This window comes from Lutra lutra, chromosome 12 (genome assembly GCF_902655055.1).
Source record: "Lutra lutra chromosome 12, mLutLut1.2, whole genome shotgun sequence".
NCBI classification, from domain to species: Eukaryota; Metazoa; Chordata; class Mammalia; order Carnivora; family Mustelidae; genus Lutra; species Lutra lutra.
Window position 1 is genome coordinate 78495529 of NC_062289.1, and position 20793 is coordinate 78516321.

A 20793-nucleotide genomic window follows, 5' to 3' on the forward strand; every position below is an offset into this window, starting at 1 on the left:
GTTCACTCAGAGGTTAGTCTGGTCCATGGATGACACCGTGAGACAAACGGAACTTCGCGCACAGACAAGCCGGGGCACCCTCCGAAGCTCCCCTCGCACGGGGACGGCTGCGGCCACTCTGACCGCGATTCCGATGATCTTCGTGGGGCTGCGGTGCCGTGGCAGATGCCGCACACGCATTCCACAAAGGTGGGGACACGCAGGGCCCGTGCTCGCCAAGACGCGTGCCCGGGGAGGAAGGTGCCAGCAGGCAAAGCCAATTTTTAAAAGCTTCCCGTTAGCTTAGCCGCATGAGCCGCGCATATTACCGGCACGGGAAAGGAGCCCAGAAAATGCAGGGAGTCGAAGGAGAACTAGAACCACCCACAGTCCCGCCATCAGAAGCCCCTCGCCACTACCAGCTAACGCGGCGCCTTAACCTGACTTCTACGTGGTCTCAGAAAAAAGCGCAGACAGCAAGCCTGGAAGGATCCAGAAGATGGGCGTGGCCGGGGCGTCAGGATGACACACATCGGGTGGTGTCACAGAGACGGAAGGCCAGCATCGGGACTCCAGTGCGATCACGCTGTGTGGGGACAGAGGGTGACGACGCGCACCGGGGAGCACGAGATCACGCACGGAACTGCTGAGTCGCTAGGCCGTCCGCGTCACACGGACACAGCGTGTGTGTGAGGGACGCGTCACTAGAAGACAGCACACGTATTCTGTGTGCACACACACGACCTTCTGCCTACCGAGCCGGAACCGTACTGCCGACGACACGTCCCCGTCCCCGCTGCACTCCATACACGGCAGAGACCGCCGGGTGGAAATGACACAGATCCGCACGGTCACCTGGTCTCTGCAGAGCGTGCCATCGAGCACCGACCCAGAGTGCACGGGACAGTCGCTTTCGGTCCCTCGGGACTCCGCAGGGTCCTGCCATCACACGCTGAGACATGGGCCGTGACCCCAGGGCATACACTCACCCTCCAGCATGACCCTGGCAGGGGGATGTGCGCTGTGCACACCGACACCTACAACCTTGCCTCGGGGCTGCACCGTGTCCATCACAGGACTGAGAGAGGCTCTGGAACCTTCCATCTACACCCTCCCTGCCACGAACATCCTGACACAGGGCTGCATACAGGACGGACTCGGGATTGGGGCCCCACGGAGGGTTCTCAGGCTGCAGGGATGAGACCCCTCCGTCCCTGACTCCACCCCTACACCAGTGACCTCTCCTCTCGGCAGGGGCGACACAGGATGGGCCTGGGCAGCACCACCTCCTTGGGTTTGAGCACGGGAGGCACAGCACCTGCAGCCCGAGCGCCAGACGCCCGATCAGGGTCACGGCTGTAAGCCCCTGGTGGCTGGGACTGCGTCACAGAGCTCCCACCACACCCCCTGCACTTTCCTTGGACCTGGTCTGACTCCCCTAGAATTTACCACACTACAGGGCGCCTGGGTGACTCAGTCATCGAGCCGCTGCCTTCGGCTCAGGTCATCATCCCAGGGTCCTGGGATCAAACCCCACATCGGGCTCCCTGCTCGGCATGGAGCCTGCTTCTCCCTCTCCCACTCCCCCTGCTTGTGTTCCTCTCTCGCTGTGTCTCTAACAAACAACATCTTAAAGCGAAAAAAAGAATGGACTACACTACATTGACGGCGTCGGTCGGAAGGCCGGCCCTGGCACAAGGCGAGCCCGGCGGCGGGGAGCAGAGAGCAGCGTCTGGGCGCGCCCGAGGCTGTGGACGGAGACCCCGAACCGCCCGGCACACTGTGCTTCTTCTGTCAACTGGGCCACTCCGCTTCCTCGTCCTTCCCCAGACGTGCTTCCCTGCGGACACCCCCATGCATGCGCACCCAGAGTGGGGCGTCGTCCCGAAGCACCGGCTCCTGGGGTTGGGCCTGTGAGGACAATTCTGTCCAAGGACAAGACACACAAGGCCTTGTGGGTCGGCCGCTCAGGCCCGTTAATTTGGGGGACAGACTCACTCGGGCCTCCTGCCGCATCCCCAGGGCCGCCCGCTGTCGTCCGACCGAGCCAGCCTGGCTGTGGCCCCTGCCTCAGCCTGAGGTCCCGGCCCCACCCCCGTCAGTCAAGCCACCCAGACAATGTGGGGTGTGAGCTCAAGGGACACGGGACTAGGGTACACGTCGGGCAGAGACTACTCAAATGAGCCCCAAAAGGAGCCCTCTCTTCCCGCTCTGTGCGGGCCTTGGAGGCTGGTTCTGCGGCCCCAGAATCCCTCTGCAAATCCCCTCTTCCCTGTCACCTCCACTGCCTCGGGGCAGATGCCATGACCCCCTCTCCCTCACACACTGTCCCTCCTGCTCTCCGGCCAGGCCCCCAGTAGGCTCTTCTTTGTGGGTGAAAATATGTCCGTCCTCCAGGTAGTAGCCAGCTGACGCTGAGAAGGAGTGTCACCTGACCCGTGACCTTCCACAACGTAAGGGGAAAATAATGGTTTTTTAGGCGAAACTGTCCAGGATGGATGTTCAGCCTGACGGGATGCTTCCCCTCCACAGTCAGGCAGGGACCCTGTGTCCTGGCTGCCGGCCACCACCAGCCTCAGGTTTCTCAGGGCATCACCCCCTCGCCCAGCATGCGGGCAGGAGCCTCTAGGGCCCAGCCCTGGACAGGGTGCCCCTCCCTTCCACCCACGCACCACAGGACACAACAGGGTCACGTGAACACGGAATGCAAGGGAGGCCAGGAAAAGTAGTCCCACTGCGTGTCCCGGGGAGGGGCTGGATTTCAGTGGATAGCTGGGGGCGTCAGCCACAGCTCCTTACAGAAGTCTGCTCTCTGGTCCACACGTGCCACCTGTTCTCCCAGGAAACGCACCGGAAACCCTCAAGTGCACGGAACAGCTCTCTGAAAACTCCGGAAGCCCCACAGCTTGGTATGGACGTAGTGGATGTAGGAAGGTAACCAGAACTTGAAGGATGACCAACTCCGGAATCACTTTCCTTCTCTGCCCCCACCGCCCCTGGTATGCATGAGCCACAACATACGCAAGAAGTGAAAACGTGAACCGCAGACCACAGCCACATTAGGCCATGAACGTGTACAGGGTCTGTGCTCTCAACACTGAAAATCACTGGTGAGACAAGCCCCAGGTCTAAGGAAACGGAGGGGCGTTCCACGCTCACGGGTTCGAGGGCGCTGGAGTGGAGGCACCTTTTCACCAAATAACACCGCGTGTAGTGCGGTACAGTAAAATCTCGTAGTTTCCATGCAGAGGGAGTGACAGGCTGACTCCGAAATTCACATGGAAAGGCAAATCAAACAGAAACGTCAGAACAATTTTAAGGAAGAAAAGGAGCTGGAGGAACACCCCCCCCCCAATTTTAGTAATTCCTTCCGGTGACAGTAATCCAGAACAGACCCATAATACTGTGGTCACTGACTTGCCACACAGTCGGATAGTAAGTCAGTGGACTAAGTCTAGTTTTCACAGCTAACGGTGTTGGAAAGATTGGACATTCACATAAAACAAACACCAACCAGAAGCCTCATACCTTGACCAACAATAGCGCAAACGTAGGGCAGAGATATAGATCAAAGGTTCCAAAACTGGACTGCGGTGGTGGTGTGGTCATGGAAGTGACGAGAAGTCACTGAACTGTAGGCTCCAACAAGTCCGTGTGCGGTTCAGGAGTCATATCCCTGCGGGGTGTCTAAGATCATAACTGCACACCTATCACAACGGCCAACGTTTCAGACCCGTAGACACAGAGTGCCGCGCAGCGTGTGGGCCGACCGGAACTCTCGTGCCCTGCTAATGTCCGGAGACATGGCAGGATTCCAGAAAACAATATGGTGGCTGCCTAAACAGTCCCCACACGTGGCCCAGCCAATTCACTCCTAGATTCTCACCCCAGGGAAACGCAAATGCCTAAATAAAACCACGTCCGCGCACGTGCACAGCAGCGTTGCCTGCCGTGAGCCAAACTGGAAATAACTGAACGTCCACCCACAGCCGATCGGATGCACACGCCACGGTCCGTCCGCTCACCGACCTGCTCGGCCACGGGAAGGCCGAACCACCGACACGCAGCTGCGTGGATGAGGTCAAAACCATGACTTTGAGGAAAAGGAGCCCAAGTGGGTGCCAATGGAAGGAGCCTCTTTATAAAAAACCCTAGAACGTGGAAACGCGCTGTAGTGACAGCACGCGGAGCGCCTGTTGCCACACAGCAGGCGGCGGTGAGCAAAGGGAACAAGGGAAGCTGGGGGGACGGATATGCTCACCGTTCTGACCGTGGGGACGGTTTCACGCGGACACACACGAGCACAGTCACCAGTTGGGCCTTCTGTCTCACGTCCACGGTAACGCCACAGAGCTGTTAAAAATAGCGACGAGAAGCACAGTGAATGATCCAGGGCATTTCTCAGAAAAGCCGAGCGCCCACAAGTCCAGCCGGCGGGAACTGAACGAGCCACGCTGGGTCCGGGCGACCTGACCCGCGATCTCTAAGGAAGACGGTGGGGACGCAGTCGGGAGCTTCTGGGCCTGCCTGAGCCACTGCTTCCCCCACAAGGGGTACAGAGGGTGCGGGTGCTGCCCTTGGCAACGGGCCCTCTGCCCGGGAGCAGGCTGCTGGGGGCACAGCCCGTGCAGGGGGCGGCTGGGAGAAGCTGCCGTGCCTGAGCTTCTGGAAACAGGAGGAGCAAACCCATCGTTCACAAATCCAATCCTTAAAATTGTAATTTTGTGAAGGGCTCACCCTCAGGAGAAAATCCCGGGGAAGGGAGGCTCGTTTTATGTGCGAAGCTTTGTCTGTCTCCGGCTGGGGAGCTGTCACTCAGGCCTCTCTCCTTGGCAGGGAGCAGCCGGTCCAGGCTTCCGAAGGAGGCCATTTCCGGCTCAGCTCCGACAGCTCATCAGTCTGAAGGCAGGAGCTCTGAGCTGAGAGCAGGTGGCCCTGAAGGCAGCGGCCGCAGGGAAGACACAGCTGGAGGGGCACAGGCGGGCGCTCTCAGGGAGCTCGGCGGGGCTCATCCAGGTGAGGTGGGACCACAGAGGCTAAGCTGGGTGAGGCTCCTGGTGAGCAGGGCAGCCCTTCCGGAGCCTGCTGGGGTCAGCCTCGCGGGTCTCCTGACCTCCTGGATTGGTGGGCTGGCCGGCAGGCTCCTCTCACGGCTCCTCATGGAGCGCTTTTCTAGATGCGGCGACATCCTTCTGCAGGGGGCCCACACACATTCCGAGGCTCTGTCCGACATCAGGGGCAGCACAACTCTGCCCGTGCAGCAGGGAGTAGGGACAGAATACTTCTGAATACCTCCAAAAGTCCTCTATCCTCCAGGACACAGCACATGTGGGCCTGGAGCCGCCAGGCAGCGCTCACAGCCCAGACCTGCCCGTGTCTGCTGCTGGCCGGGAGGTCCCGGCTCCCACCGCCCCATCGGGGGACGTGATGACTCCTGGTCCACTTGGTAAGTCATGTTGTTTCCCTCTGATGACGATCCAATAAGCATAAAGCATTTTTGCCAGGTCCTTCCCACGGCCACAGGCTCTGCTACCTCGGGGTCCCCAAACTAGTTCACAGCGGGGAGTGAGGATTACAAGTGTCTTCATCAGCAGCGGGATGACCACTCACACGTCTGAGACGTTCCCAGCCTCATCAGACCATCCCACCGAGGACGGTTTTCCGAGTGTGCCCTGCGTGTGAACGTGAAAGCTCATTACAGCCTGATCCCTCACTGTGAGTAAACACATCACACATTGCTCTTCAGGAGGCTTGGCTGGAGACAGTATCCACCCCCACCACTAACTCCTGAGCAGAAATAGATCTTTCCTATAACGCAGCCATAAAACCTTCACAGGCAATAATAACGTGTTTATTACACGAGTTGACAATTGCCTGTTAAGCATCTGGAACGCAGGATCCACACATGCACCAGAAAAGAGGCTACCCCAGCTTTTCCAGAGTTGCTGTTTCTGTGGGATGAAGGACCCGGGCACTTGTGGGGCAGGGACGCCCGTGTACTCCTGGGTGCCCAGACAAGAAAGGGGACAATGTCTCTCAGCTCTCGCTATGGATATTGTGTAAGGAATCACCCTGGAACAGTGGCCTAAAACAGCAGCCTTGTGTCCTCATGGGTCTTTGGCTCCGCTGAGGGTCGGCTGCTCTGTGGGGTCCTCCCTGGTGCTTCCCCGTGTCTGGGGGGACCCACTCGCAGTGCGTCAGCAGTGGTCTGAATTCTGGCCTGGTCTGGGCTGAACCCGCTCCAGAGTCTCCGTGCCTCGAGTCTCGTATCCCCTGGGGCTGGTGGGTGAGCCCAGGCATGTCTTCGGGGACATGGGTACGAGGGTCCAAGAAATAGTGGCAGCTCTTCAGTCCAAAGCCGGGCCCTGGCCCCACCCCATCAGACTCTGCGTACCGGCCAAAGCACCACACCTGTTCCAACCGAAGTCCCGGCACAGGTGAGGACACGGGAGGGATGAAGATGAGGAGAGCACACAAGCCACCATGAGAAACAAACACGAGAAATCCTGCACCTTTCTGAGCCGGACGCTCACCGTGTTCTGTTAGTGTGTGCGCAGGCACAAGTAAAATGCCCGCAGTTATCCTGTGTTTGATCAACTATATTTCACTCTACCTCTGGGGGATGAATGAGACTCAGGGGTCACTTGAGGGAAGGAAACTTTTTTTATTTGCCTGCACGGGGATCACGAGAGCACCATTCTTCTCGTACAAACAAAATTACATGATCACACCTACAAAAATGTTTAATGTCCTAATCCAGATTATATTCTAATTTTCCAGAACGTCCTCAATGTTTTCTCTGTGTTGGTCTTAAAAGCAGGGCCCAGCCAGGACCACCAAAACTGGGAAAAGTTTTGATTCAAGGGACAGGACTCAGCGTACACTTGCCCTCCCATAGGCTCCATGTGGCAGGAGAATGAGGCCACTGACGGGGGTGGGAGGGAAGGCATGACTGGATGTCGCCATCTCAGAGCCGTCAGCGGAAGTGAATCCCTGACCCAGGCCAGCTTTTCAACTGGGGATGAGCCAAGAGGAGGCCCTGAAAGGGCAAAACTGCCTTCATAAAATCACAGACACCGACGCTGGCCCCAGAACAGACCAGTCAGTTATGAAAGCTTCCGGCTTGGGAAATTTTGCTTATCAGGCTTCTCCTGAGGCCCAGCCATTTCCAGCACAGAAAGCAGCCACTAATCCACCGAAACCGGCGAGTACGGGATGTGGCAGATGCGGTTTACGGTTGTTAATTCTACGTAAACAGACTCAGACCCACAGCGCAGTGCAGCTCCTCCCACTCCCGCATGCAGGCACCTCGGCAGAAGCATCCTTCTCGGCACGCACTTCCACCAGACGCCCCCACTTCCCAGGCCTCCCTCTATCGGCCCCACCCCTGCCTGACCTGGAGACATCTGGGGTCCTGTGCACGGCGTCTCCCCGCATTACAACAGCACTCATCGACGGCTGTTGATCATCTCAAGATCAAAACCTTCCCTGAACAGACACACAGCGACTCTCTCCTTGTTGCCTTAACTCCGTGCCACGTGTCCTTGGGCCCGTGTCTCAGGCACACGATTCCCAATGTGGTCCATGCCTGGTAACAAGCCTTGGCGCACGGACGGACGTGTGAGTCCAGCCAGGCCGTGGGGAGACCGGGACACTGAATCCTCAAGCTAGCGGCACGTCAAGCCCGTCCGCTGCGGCTCCTGAGCTACAAGGCAAGCCTCACGACGTTAGGAGGTATCGTGACCCCACAAAGAGGGCTGCCTCTCCGGAATGCCGCGAACCCGGAGGAGGGCAGAGTGCTGTGCGAGGAGAGCCACTCCCTGCAGAACCGAGGAGAGCCTCCATGCCCGAAGCTAACGACCCAAGGACGGTTCATTATCTGCATCAACACACGTGTTTGCGTTGAAGCCAGTTCTAGTTAGAGTTCGTGTCACCAGGAAGTGAAAATAAATTCTCAACCACAGTTGTGCCTCCAGCGCCCACGCGGGGGAAACAGAGGCAAGAGGGGTAAAGAGACAGCATCCTGATGATGTGAGCTGGTCTCCTAGTCAGCACCAAGGACATCTTGGTGGATAATTAGTGCATGAAAGGATGAACGTGCACACGTGTGACAAGCCCACAACCTGTGCCCCCGAGCACCCCGGACGGGACAAACAGGGGCTCCGGGAAGACCCGGCAGATGTCATCGCTGCAGATGGGAGGATCAAGACGGGTGACCTTGAGCTGGGATGGCAAAGAGGGGCTGGGTTTGCAGTGAGAACTCCTGACAACAGGCAGTGTGAGCAAGGGTCCTGGGGCCTACCGGCAGGGTGACGGGAGTCTGTAGGTGCTGGGGAGGAGGGTGTATGGGGGTGAGGGAGGGTGAAGCAGGAGGGAGAGCGGCTTGAGTCCTGGTCAGAAGCACCCACAGCAGGGTCCAGCCAGGTAAACAGGAACCACTGAGGTGCTCCGCCCCGGGAAGGGTTCATGCAGGTACTGGCGGGAAACGCTGAGACGGCAGACACTGGCTCAGAAGCAAAGGTCAGCCAGCCCAGCAACCTGCCGCCAAGCCTGGGTCAGAGAGACCAAGACAGAGGTGGGGTTCCACACTCCATGCATGGGGGCGGGGAGAGGCCCGGCAGAGATGCAGCCGTTACAGGCACAGAACCGGGCAGAGAGAGAGAGACTCAGGTTCGCTTCCCGACCCTCCAGCACTGCCTCCTACGGACGAACCCAGGCAGAGACCAGCCCATCCCAGAGACCCTGGGAAGTGCAGAGGTGAGGTCTGAGGGCAAACACGCCCTGCATGGGTGTGTCCTTCAGAATGACCCACCAGGCCAAACCCTGAGACTCCCGAGCTTTCTAGAAGTCCCCCACGTGCTGCTCTGAAAACATCACTCTTTTTTTTTTTTTAAAGATTTTATTTATTTATTTGACAGAGAGAGATCACAAGTAGACGGAGAGGCAGGCAGAGAGAGAGAGAGAGGGAAGCAGGCTCCCTGCTGAGCAGAGAGCCCGATGAGGGACTCGATCCCAGGACCCTGAGATCATGACCTGAGCCGAAGGCAGCGGCTTAACCCACTGAGCCACCCAGGCGCCCTGAAAACATCACTCTTAATGAAGGAGGCAGACAGCTGCTGGAAAAACAGCATCCTCCGGAGAGCAACAGCAAATGCAGTTAAATAATCAAAATCCGATTCCTTTCAGTCTAGACATGCGATTTCATACAATTATCATTTCAAGAGCAATATGTGCATAATGGCTCTCCCTCAAATGTGATTTTCTTCCCCAGAAAAGGATTAGTGGGACAAACTGAGCCGGGGCACAAATCCTGTTCACAAGCGACTGGGAAGAGGCGAGGTCCCCACCTCTCTATGCCGAGGGCCCTGCTGATACACCAAGGACACACGCCAGGCCACCGACCGGGGCTCCAGTGAGCAGCAGCCGGCTCTGCCCTGTGCCCAGGCAGACGCAGGAGCCTGGGCGTTCCACGTGGCCTGGGGCTGTGGCCGCTCCTTACAGCATCCTTCTCCCCAACCCGGCCCCCACGGGCTTGAGGACGGTCACCATCAGCGGAAGGGTCAGAGGAGAGTGAGGGGCCCGCCCTTCAGGGGACACGAGAGAGACCGGGGTGAAGCACCCACCCGAGTCTCTCTGGTTGTGTCCACGGGAAAGTGTCTGCACTGGCGCTCGTGTGGTGTGTGCACGTGGGTCCCAGCGTGCGGACCGGCCCGCGCCCTGGAGGGGCCATGTGCCTGCTGGCGCAGCACCCGACGAGCACGGGTTTCCTCCGGACCCCTACTGGTCGCCCGGCCGCCCCGCCGAGGCCAGCGGCAGGAGGGACCCTCAGAGGACACACCGCCCCCTCCCAAAGCCCCTCCCGTGGAGTGGACACGGCCCAGACCAGGTGCCCTTCCGGCGGCCGCGGACCCACCTCACCTGCGTCCGGCGGACACGCGGAGCCCCACGCGGGTCTGGGCGGGTCTGAGCCCGCGCATTTCCAACACGCTCCGGGGCAGGCCGACGCTGGGCCGCAGCTGTGACGTGGGGACACTCTGGAGCCTGTCGTGGGCAGAGACTCGGCCTCAGTGCCTCGGAAGGCCACTCAACCAGACCCCGGGCTGCGGCCCCTCCCTGTGCCCCGGGGACAGCGCGGCCTCTGATAGGCGACTCCGTCAGTCCCCGACGCCATCTTCCTCCAGGCTCCCTTCCTGCGCAGAGGCTCACGGGAGGCTTCTGATTGGTGGGCCTGGACCACGTGGGAGGGCAGGGCCGGCTGCAAGGGAAGCCGGGAGAGCAGCGCGTGGTTTTTACCTTTGCAGGTGACTCAGCTTGGAGGACGAGTCCGCGTGGGAAAGGAGCTGCTGGGTGACTACGGTCGGGCCTCCTCCTGGCGGGCTTCGCCCAGAGCCCAAGCTCGGGGACAGGACCTGCAGGCCACCCTCTGCCTCCAGCACGCACAGCTCCCTCCGCACGGCAGCACACGAGGCCTGGCCCCCACCGGCGTTTCTGGAACATTCTCTCCCACAGCTCCATGCAGGCCTGGCGCGGCATCACCCCAGGCATATGCCGGGATGCTTTAGAAGAAGCTGTCGCCTGCCTCAGGCCACAGACGACATTCTGGGATCAATATCACTGCTGGTATCGCTGGTGATGACGGCGAAGGGGAGAAGCTCCCAGGCCGCAAGGTGAAGACGGGCGTGTGCGTCCGTCCGCCTTGTCTCCCTGAGCCCTCCCTGAGAAGCGTTACGTGTGAGAGCCACGGAACATCAGTACCAACTCAGTCTTCAGATGCGTCGCTTTCACAGGACAGAAGCAGCACTGAGATGAGATCCTTTTAGAAAATACAGTAGCTTGCGCACATCCCACAGTTTCCAAATCTGTTTCTTTTCTCCCCATTTGTACGGGGTTGATCTGTTGGTGCTTCGTTCTGTTTGCTAAGCAGAGGGCAGCGTGGGCGCTCAGAAAAGGTGTCCTCACCTGGTGGTCTGGGCTGACTCAGCGCGTCCCAACCTCATTAGATGGGGATGCTGGAGACCGTCTCTCCTGGGCAGTGGACCTGTCCTTCTTACCTCCTCTTCGGTCTGTCTCCTGTCCCCGAGTGAGAGCCACCCAAGTACCGTGCGCACACACCTGGCCTCAGTCTCTGTCTGCGCCTTGCAGAACCGGAATCATCTCCTTTGTCTCCTACTGCCAACCTAACCAATCACCACCACGTCCGTGGCTCAGACACAAATTTGTCCCGCAGCTGTGCAGGGGAGCCGTGGGACATGGGGCTCGCTGGGCAAAAACCACTGTCTCACCTGGCTGACTTTCTTTCTGAGGCTCTGGGGCAGGATCGCTTCCTTGTTCATTCGGGCTGTTGGCAGAATTCCTGCGGTTGTAGGACTGCTTCCCTGTTTCCTTCTGGCTGTCAGCCGAGGGCCCTTCCACTCGGAGGGGCCGTGTGAGTGTCTTGGCTCAGGGCCCCCTGCTCCGACTTCAGAGATCCTCTCAGCTACACATCTGCCCTCCTCCTCCCGCCTGGTCTCTGGCCAGTGGGGCAAGGTCCTCCCAGTTTCAGGACCCACGGACTAGACTGGCCCCACAAAGGTATTCTGGAAGGTGCTCCGCTCACCACAGTCTCCCCGGGTCCCAGGCTGTTGCTTCCAGTCACCATGCCAGAGGGAGGAAGGGTTCACCCTGAAAATCAAACACTCTGGGATAGAAGTGACCCATGACACCTCCACTCAGCAATTTCATTATTTTTGGCCGGTGAAACTGACTCCAAGTCATGGGAATAAGTCAGTTTTCCAGTGGGGCTAATGCGCAGCACTGGGCACAGAGCAGTCATCGGACCCTGAGGGTCCAGAAGGGATGCCCGGTGGACCCAGGTTGGGGGAGCCTCAAAGGTACGGAAGAACACAAGGAAGGTGAAGCCTCAGATGTCCGTGGAGGTGGGTGAGAGTCTGAGTGCCCTGTAGGCTCAGCCTTTGTGCTCTCAGCTTCCTGCTACACTGGGTTCTCCCAGCAGCAACAAGAGGGTACCACCCAGCAGCCAGTCTGGGCACCTTCTCCACCTAGGGAGACCCCTGTTACCATGGGATGTTCTCACTGCATCTGGACAGAGAACACTGGGGCTGCTGTAAGCCCATCTCAAGCTGGCGTTCTAGAAGTTCTGCCAGAGTCCCTCACTCTGATGACACTGCTGGAGCCCTGGTTCCATCCGTGCCTGAGTGTGCCGGGCGGGATCCCCTTTGCGGTGAGTTCTGTCAATTCCAGCACGAGGACCCTCCCCATGGCGGTGGGAAGCTGTGGAGCCGCGGTCCAGGTCATGATCTACCCATCGCACGTGGCCCTGAGCCTCACCGCAGGGCATCGGCATCATTATCTGTCGGGAATGCAGGGGCGCCCAGGCTGTGGGGACAAAAGGGCGCTGCCTCAGCCTCTGCGGCCTCCCTGACCTCCTTGACCTCCCCGACCTTCTAGCCTCTGCAACCTCTGCATCCGGCGCTGCCTCTACAGGCTCCCTGGTCTCTGGGGCCCCCCTGGCCTCTGGCCTCTGCAGCCTCTCTGGAACTCCGGAACCCCCGACGAGACACTGGGCACAGGGACCAGCTTGCCCGCAGCAGGTGTGGCGTCAAGGCGGCACGAGCACTGGGCCCCGACATTGCCCCGGGGCAGCACCACGTGCATGGCCGCGTTCAGGACATCTTGCAAGCACGAGGCCGGCATCCCTGGGAGCCGGTGCACGTGCAGGCGCTTGGGAGCCGCTGGCCTGGGTGTAGACAGTGCACAGAGAACACGGGTGTGCAGCACAAGTGAGCGACAACACACAGCGGGCCGTGTGCAAGGACCGCAGGGTGACACATTCAGGGGGCACCGAGAAAGCACGGACACAGCGGTCACAGGCAACACTGGAAGCAACCCACCCACCACCCCATGCGTGCACCTGCGAGCCGCACACAGAGATGGCGGACAGGTGGGCAGGACCATGTGAGCCTGGCCGGCATCACACCCAGAGAGTGCCCACCTGGAGCTAGCTCGCACGTGCAGATGCACACTCAGGGAGCACGGCAGGAGCACAGCCTCAGGAAACATGCCGGCATCACCCTTATTCGGTGGGACACATGCAGGTAACACACAGCAGCCGCCCTTCACACCGTGGGAAGTTCACAAGGCAAGCAGACCGCTAAGCTGTGGGCAGTTCCCCAGGTGACACAGATGCCTGCAGATCAGCCCCAGTGACAGCACAGCCATGACCCGTACACAGGCTGACACCGGTCCCCAGACTCAGACGTAAAATGGGAAGGACCAGATACCTGCAAAGATCCCTTTCAACCTGAGCGTGGGGTGCTCTGGCCAGCCGTGTTGGGAGACCGGGGTGTGGAGGGGAGAGGGGCCGCAGCTGGGGTTCAGTGCTTGGTCCTGAGAGGGAGATGGGGTGTGGGGGTGAGTCCTCCTTTGTCTGCCATGTCCCCACTCTAAGTCATCACTGTTCGATCTTCCCCAGAGAGGAGCGTCCGTGTGTGTACAGAAGATGACCCTGGTGTGCACATCTCTCGCCTCAGCTTCAGTGGTGCAGTGAAGACTTGTGCTAAGCCTTTATCTGTTGGATGAAAAAGCTTCCGTGGAAGTTCCTGGTTGGCTCACGACATATATCCTACCTGGCTGTTCCCGCCGTCGGCGACCCCCACCCAGCACCCCTTTGGTGATGGGAAGTGGGGCTTCCCTGGGCGGTCGAACCGCCCCGCTGCTGGGTGGAGGACTCCTGGATCCTGGGAGGCCTGGGTATCCATAAGGGTGGGAGGGGGGAGGGGTGCTGGGGGAGGACACATTCAGGTCCCCGGCACCTAGTCCTGACAGCTGGGAGAAAAGCCAGGCCCTGGCCCTCACCACGGGGCTGGTGGGAAGGTGGGGAGCGAGGCCACCCTGGGACTCTCCATCCTGGGACTGTCTCTGTTCTGCACCTTTGAAGTGCCCTTTGAGTGCTCCCGCTGCCGTGGGCCAGTGCTCACAAAGGTGGGGATGACTCCCCTGGCTGGACCAATGGGGCACTCTGCCTCTGGGAAGTGCTGTCATCGGCCAGCCACCATGGGGAACCCTCAGCCAGGACGAGGCAGAGGTCCCTCTGAACCCACCTCCTGCCCTCCCCTTTCCTTCACACTGTGCACAGGGTAGCAGAAAGTGGGAAGGACTCTGAAAAGCCATGAAATTTCCAAGTATTTTTCCAGGTTTTCCAATGCTAGGCACTGTCTGGAGCCCAGGTCTGCAGCTTAGACTCAGAGAACCATGACCTGTCCTTGGCAGTGATGGTCAGCTGGAAGTGCCTGGCCCCAGACTGGGTTCCTTGGGAAGTGAAGGCCCCTTTGTATACATCTGCAACTTCCCCAGCTCAGCTATGATAGGACAGGGGCCACTCAATCCTCTGCACCAGACCCCAGATCCCCGAGGGCTGCCCACCCTGGGACAGGCTTGGAGCTGGACCGTCTCAGGAGGATATTTCTCCCCGAGCTCACCCTCAGCTCTGCTCGATGGTCCCAGTGCACCTGGCAGAACAGAGAGAGCCGAGAAAGAAGGCGTGTGTGAATTCAAAATGTATGCAGTCTTTGAGAGGGTATCAAAGTCCATTCCAGTTTTCAAGGACAAAATGCATGGTTGGGAACATCGCTGCGGTGACCTCGTGTTAGCATTAAGCTCTCCTAGCGACTTTTGCGTCCTCTCAGTTCGTACGTGAGATCTGAGCGTAGCCTGGCACCTGCCTTAATTTTAATTAAAAACCGATAATTTCCAAGTGCATTAAAAGGAAGCAGCACACCATTCTCTCCTCTGAGGATAATACACGCCTGTTAGACCCCAGTTACTGCAGCCCTGGGGGTGTATGACAGCTCACGTGTCCCCTGTTGGCCTCGCTGGAGCTTTGTCACTGGATGTAGGGCTATGTGGGTCCAAGGAGGATTGCTTTCCTTGTCAAGTGACCACGAATATGGACTGCCTACTGCCCCCAGACGGCTGCGGTTCAAGTTGTAGCTCGTGGCTCCCTACTGATGCCCTGAGTCCTTGGGCTGGTCCTCACAGCCTGCGCACCAGGGTGACCCTCGGCCCTGGAACGTCTGGGATGTCAGCCACAGTCAGGTACATTTTCCCAGGGAAGAAACCGCCCCTGAGTGGCCAGACCGTTCCACTCACTCATTCATTCAAAATGTGTTTTCTCGGGACGCCTGGGTGGCTCAGTTGGTTGAGCAGCTGCCTTCGGCTCAGGTCATGATCCCAGCATCCTGGGATCGAGTCCCACATCGGGCTCCTTGCTCATCAGGGAGCCTGCTTCTCCCTCTGCCTCTGCCTGCCATTCTGTCTGCCTGTGCTCACTCTCTCTCCCTCTCTCTGACAAATAAATAAATAAAATCTTTAAAAAAAAAAAAAACAAAATGTGTTTTCTCAGGGAGCAGTTTCTGTGCTTGGTATTGAAGATAGAAATTATAGCAAAACAGATTTGTTCCCTGCCTTCAAGTTTACAGCTTAGAGAGGAACACAATTGGAATGACCACTCTAAAGACACAGATTTACGAACTGTAATGGATACTGTGGTAGAAAATTACAGGGATCTTTGGGAGCATGTGACGGACACTTGGGCAGCTGACATCTGAAAGCATTGTACTCAAAGTAGTGGCATTCCAGGCAGAGTGAGCAGCAGGTGTAAAGGCCCCGAGGTGGGAGCATCAGACCCCTGGGACACAACAGTCATCATCATAAGAACAGCGGAGATTACACAGGGCTCACTGCTGTGAGGACACCTCACATTTTCTCAGTGCGGCCTTAAGAGTGAGGACCACTCGTTGAGCAACAGCCCATCCTGTAAATGTGGATTCTGAATCACATGGGGAGAAATGCCATGGGAACATCCCTGGAGGGACATGCAGACCTGGTTATGAAAAAGGAAATAAAGGTGAATGTCCAACAAAGAAGTGTCACTCTTGGGCTCATGTAGGACTTTGACCAGGGATGAGGCCTTGACCCAAAGAGAACATGTATTCTGGACCTACTGGCCCTGGAGACCATGGCTCTGGAGAGGAAGGTGGAAGGAAGGTGAGCTCCGAGAGGAGAGGTTGAGACTGCGCAAGACCTCTGCTCACTCCTCGCACTTCCCCGTGCTTAGGCTTGGGTGGAAAGGAAATGTCCAGAATGCAAGGAGGACAGAGGGGCTCTAATAGTTCTCAGAGTGGCTGCCCATTACGATCACCTGAGAGGCTGTGGAAGGACTGCCTCCTGGCTCTTAGCTTCAGAGCCTGGAGCACAGCCGGAAGTGAGGATGGTCAGACTCCACAGGTGACTCACGAGTGGCAGAGACTGTGATCCACAGACAAAGTTAATCTCTGTGCAAACCTACAGTGTCTCCATTCCCTAAACACCGCCTGAGAGCCCTACTTCATTTTCATCTGTCACATTTTTATCCACCCTGTTAAAAAAACCCTGTTGATTCCATGACTCATATTAAGTACCTGTTGATTTTCATATCCTCCTTGGGAGAAATCAAGGTCTAACCTGGGTTGCCCCTTCTCCCGTTAGCTGTGATTTTTCTCAAGATATTTTTGGTGATGGTGAGGCTGCAGTTGAAGTCATAGAAGTCCTCACCTTTCTAAGGCTGGCCAGAGGAAGTGAGCGAGAGCGGGTCACTGAGCCCCAGTGGGGAGGTGAGGGTTCCAAGAGCATCACCCATAACTGTTCAGAGCTTTCTCCTCTACCTCTGCCCATCCATCCATCAGTCCGGCCATCCCTGCATCCCTCCCTCTGGCCCCGCACAAGGACCAGTTTCTGATGGACATCTCTGCAGAAGCCTGGGCACACGGAGCCGAAGGGGAGGGAACCAGCACCCAGACCCACCCCTCCCAGGAAGGAGACAGTGGTACAGTCCGTCTGAACAAATCTGATCATGATGGAACAGGTTTACTCAGAACTGACCAGGAGTGGATGTTGTACAGTCAGTTAATCTGGATACAGGAATTCAGCTTAGGTGTATTCTTATTTAAAAAAAAAAAAATCATTTTTTCATGGCTAAAAATTTCCTAAAGTCAATATAGTCAAAACACTGGAATCTGGGAAAGAAACCATTGTGGACTATCTACCTTCATCTTTACATCTTGGAGAATCCATATGTGAAAAGAGAAGTCTCCAGAAATGGGTCTCAAATTGTGCTGTTTATTCTTTTTTAAATTTTTATCTTTTTAAAAAGATTTTATTTATTATTTGACAGAGATCACAAGTAGGCAGAGAGGCAGGCAGAGAGAGAGGGGGAAGCAGGCTCCCTGCTGAGCAGAGAGCCTGATGTGGGGCTTGATCCTAGGACCCTGAGATAATGACCTGAGCTGAAGGCAGAGGCTTAACATACTGAGCGCCACCCAGGCACTGCTGGTGCTATTTTTTCTTAAAAACTGAAGCCTCAGAACAGAAGGTCTTGGGGAAGACATGTCCAGCTGGCACTCTCTGAGGCCTCTTGTTAACGGGACCAGAGCTGCCAGGGTCCCCTTGTCACACACAGAAGGAGCGGGTTCCTGCCCTGGGGGGAGGCCCCGGCAGATGGACGCACTACCCAGACACGTCCCCTCCCGCTGCTCCCCAGGCCACCCTGCGTGGGTCTCAGTCCCCATGAGCCTCCCCCTCCTCCTCCCACAGCTCGTGGGTGGGTCCTCGTGGTCCTAAGCCTCACCCCTGCCCCCAGGAGCCTGGATCTCGCTTGTGAAAGTAGAACGTTCCCTGCTCCTCTCTGGGGAGTCTGGAGTCCCCCAGGAAACAAAGACTAAGGAGGAGGGGAAGCCCCTTCAGGCTCCTGAGGAAGCCCGTCATCCTGTTAGTCACCGTGCAGAGCTGCTCTACACAGAGGACACGGCCAGATTGAAACCAAGGCCTGGGGGAGGAGGACATGGTCACATGCAGCCACAGAAGCCGTCCGAGGATGCCGCAGTTGCCTCCCCTCTGCCTGGTCTGGAGCCCGGGGAGACAGGACCACACAGGAGACCCCAGAAGACAGTGAGGGGGCCCCGCAGGGCCAGGCTCAGCTGCATGGAGGAGAGAAGCCCCAGCACAGGTCACGCAGCCGGGTCACCCTGCAGAGCCACCTCTCTGTCCAGAGGCACGGCCTGAGCTCTCCTGGGAGGAGTGGGACCCTGGGCTGTCAGGTGCAGGACACGGGAGTCCTCAACGGTCGGGCCAACAGCCAAGGCTCTGCCGAGACACAGAAATGTGCTCCCCGACCGGGGAGGCCCTGCCTGCCCCACGGCGCTGCCCTCGAAGGTGTCTGGGGGCTGAGAAAACCCACGAGGGCCAGAGCTGCTTGTCAGTCCAATTCACGGTACTGGGAATTCATTATGGAATAATTCTCTTATCGATTTGCTGCTGACATATTTACTGTTTTTGCTCTCAGATCGGAAAAGACATAGTGTAGCTAAAGTTATTTTAATTATGTTGGTGCTTGAGAAGCTTAAAACATGCTAGCATTTTAAATATTTCAAATTCTATAAAATGGAAATGACCATCCAAGACAAAATTTCAGCCCAGTGGGACTAAGGCCATCATGCCCACTCGTGTCCCTGTCCTAAATGTTCATGACAGCCCCAAGTTTCCTGAGAGGAGCACCTCCCCCACTTCCTGGGCCTGTGGTGTGGGGTGCTGAGTGCCCCCCAGAGCCAGGATGGCCCCTGGGACTCAGGCCCGGGGGAACTGGTCACTTCCGTTCTGCTGTGACTGGCTCCAGGTTGAGCATGTGATCTGAGGGGAGCAGGGCCTCCAGCCTCAGGACCTCAGTCTGATCTGGGATGCAGGGGCTTCCCGTGTCACCAGGAGGCAGGTCCATCTGAGCAGGAAGCCGACCGGGGACACGGGGACGAAGGATGCGGGAGAAGCCGGGTCCCCTGGATCAAGCAGGTCGAGACTCCCTCCTGGGCTCTGTGGATCAACCCCCTCGCCTTCAGCCAGTTTGTGCTGGGTCTTCGGTGCTGTGCAGTCAGGGGAGCCCTCCCTGATATGGGGTCAGGACACCTCGAGGGCAGGAGGCGTGGGAGGATCCCTCCCCAGAGGGACCTGCGCCTCCTCTGGGGGACCAGCCCTGGAGCTCCTCGGGAAGTTCTACCCTGATTGTAGAAAGGGTTGAGGGTTAATGTGTGTGTGAGTGCATGTGCGAGTGTATGTGTGTGTGTGTGTGTGTGTGTGCGCGCGCGCGCACACGCGCGTGTGCTGGAAGAACAGCTCCTGAGTCCCAGATGGAAGCGGAGACCCCACCCCCTCGGGAGGCCGGGATGTTAATTAAATGTGACATTTCTATCTGACCCACTGACTTAAGCTACATCGCGTTCTCGGTTTTCCTTTGTGCATCTCGCCAAAAGCTACTTTAAAGCCATTTCTGAACTGCGCTTTCAGGGCAGAGAGGTGGGGAGCAGAAGCGTGCAGCTCCCCCCAGGCCACGTGAAAGGAAGCTGCCCGCGCAGCCAGTCAGCCGTTTCCGAGCGTGTTGGGAGCTGAGGGTGCAGAGCAGGCAGTGGGGGGTGGCGGGGACACCCTGCAGGGACGCAGGTACCAGGCATCTGGCTGAAGGGACAGGCCATATGAGGAGGGCAAGAACCCCAAGCCAGAAATGTCACCACGCCTGAGGAGGTGTCTGTGGGAAGGTGGACAGGCCCGTGGCCCCGCCATGGAAGGTGGCAGAGCGGACGGGAGCTCGTCACGTGGTCCTCACACGTCAGGTGACAGGCCTGTCGTCACCCGAAGGTGGACGCCGATGAGAGGATTATTATAAACCCTGCTTCAACCATGAGCAATGTTTCCGACGGAGGTTGAAATCGTAGGTCAACTGAGGAGATAAAAGGGAATCACAACAGATCTGCAGTTCAGCCCCGCGAGGGCCGAAGAAGAGGGAAAGAGAATCCCCCACGGGGCAGAGAACGGGAGCAGCAGGTCACCCACGGGTGTCCGCCGCTGCCAAGCAGCCGCTCCCCGGGCGCGGGGCTCCCCAGGGATCGCGACCCCTTGTCAGCTGGGACAGAGCTGAGCGGGAACCGGCCGTCCACATCCACGAGAGACCACGGAAACGGAGAGCCCCTGTCTGCTGCCGCCAGAGGAAGGCACCCTGGTGTCACCACCAGCCGAGCAGAAGGGAACCCGCGGATTTCCGGCATGGTGGCTCTGGAACAGGGCAGCATGCTGGGGACACGCCAGGGGACAGTGTGACAGGACATGCAACAATGCGACACCCCCATGTGCCTCACCGCGAGGAAAAGTGCAGCTGTGCCCTGCGGGTGGGCAGTGAACACAGGCAGGGGCACATGAGGTCCTTGTTTGTCCATCACTAGATGGGACACCTGGGCTCGGGGCCAACAAGCCCCAGGGGGTTGTCCCCAATGACAGGTGATGGGGGTCAGGAGGAGATACCCCCTGAGCAGTGGGAACAGGGGCCTCAGGGAGCTTGGAGGACACAGGGTTGCGGGGACCCTGCACTGGATCCAGCCGTAAAGGCTGCTGGAGAAGGATCCAGGCAGGGCAGCCCCTGGTCCCCAAAGTCACATTAAATCCCAGATTTAACACGGGCCACTCTTGCCCCGGTCTCTGGATCTGGAGGGTGAAGGTCACCACAGACACAGAACCACAGAACAAGGCCCGCAGTGCTCACGCGTTCAGTTATGTCCCTTCTCCACTCTTGTCAGTCACGTTCCCTTCACATCCCCTCCCCACGTCCACACTCTGACCCCGGGAGTTCCATTGTCCAGGGGCCTGGAGTCTGTTCTGAGCCTGTTTCTACCTCTGGGGGAGCAGGTGACTGGTCTTCCCGCACCCCAGACAGCGGCAGGAGCTCGGGGTCTCTGACTGAAG

At 58.2% G+C, this 20793-nt stretch overlaps 1 protein-coding gene and 1 long non-coding RNA gene across 6 annotated transcripts in view; one reads left to right on the top strand and one right to left on the bottom strand.

The window, feature by feature from the left end:
* The window catches only part of LOC125081716 (uncharacterized), a 270307-nt gene that overhangs the window by 99673 nt on the left and 149841 nt on the right, over positions 1-20793 (top strand). The window lies entirely within an intron of this gene.
* LOC125081715 (uncharacterized) overlaps positions 1-20793 on the bottom strand; it is an 86055-nt gene that overhangs the window by 47848 nt on the left and 17414 nt on the right. Inside the window, exons 2-4 of the mRNA XM_047696456.1 lie at positions 13260-13546; positions 9898-12354; positions 4241-4332 (exon numbers count right to left, since the gene is read on the bottom strand). Of these exons, the coding sequence (XP_047552412.1) occupies positions 4241-4332; positions 9898-10524 (719 nt within the window). The 5' untranslated portion in view covers positions 10525-12354; positions 13260-13546. The remainder of the gene's footprint in view (positions 1-4240; positions 4333-9897; positions 12355-13259; positions 13547-20793) is intronic.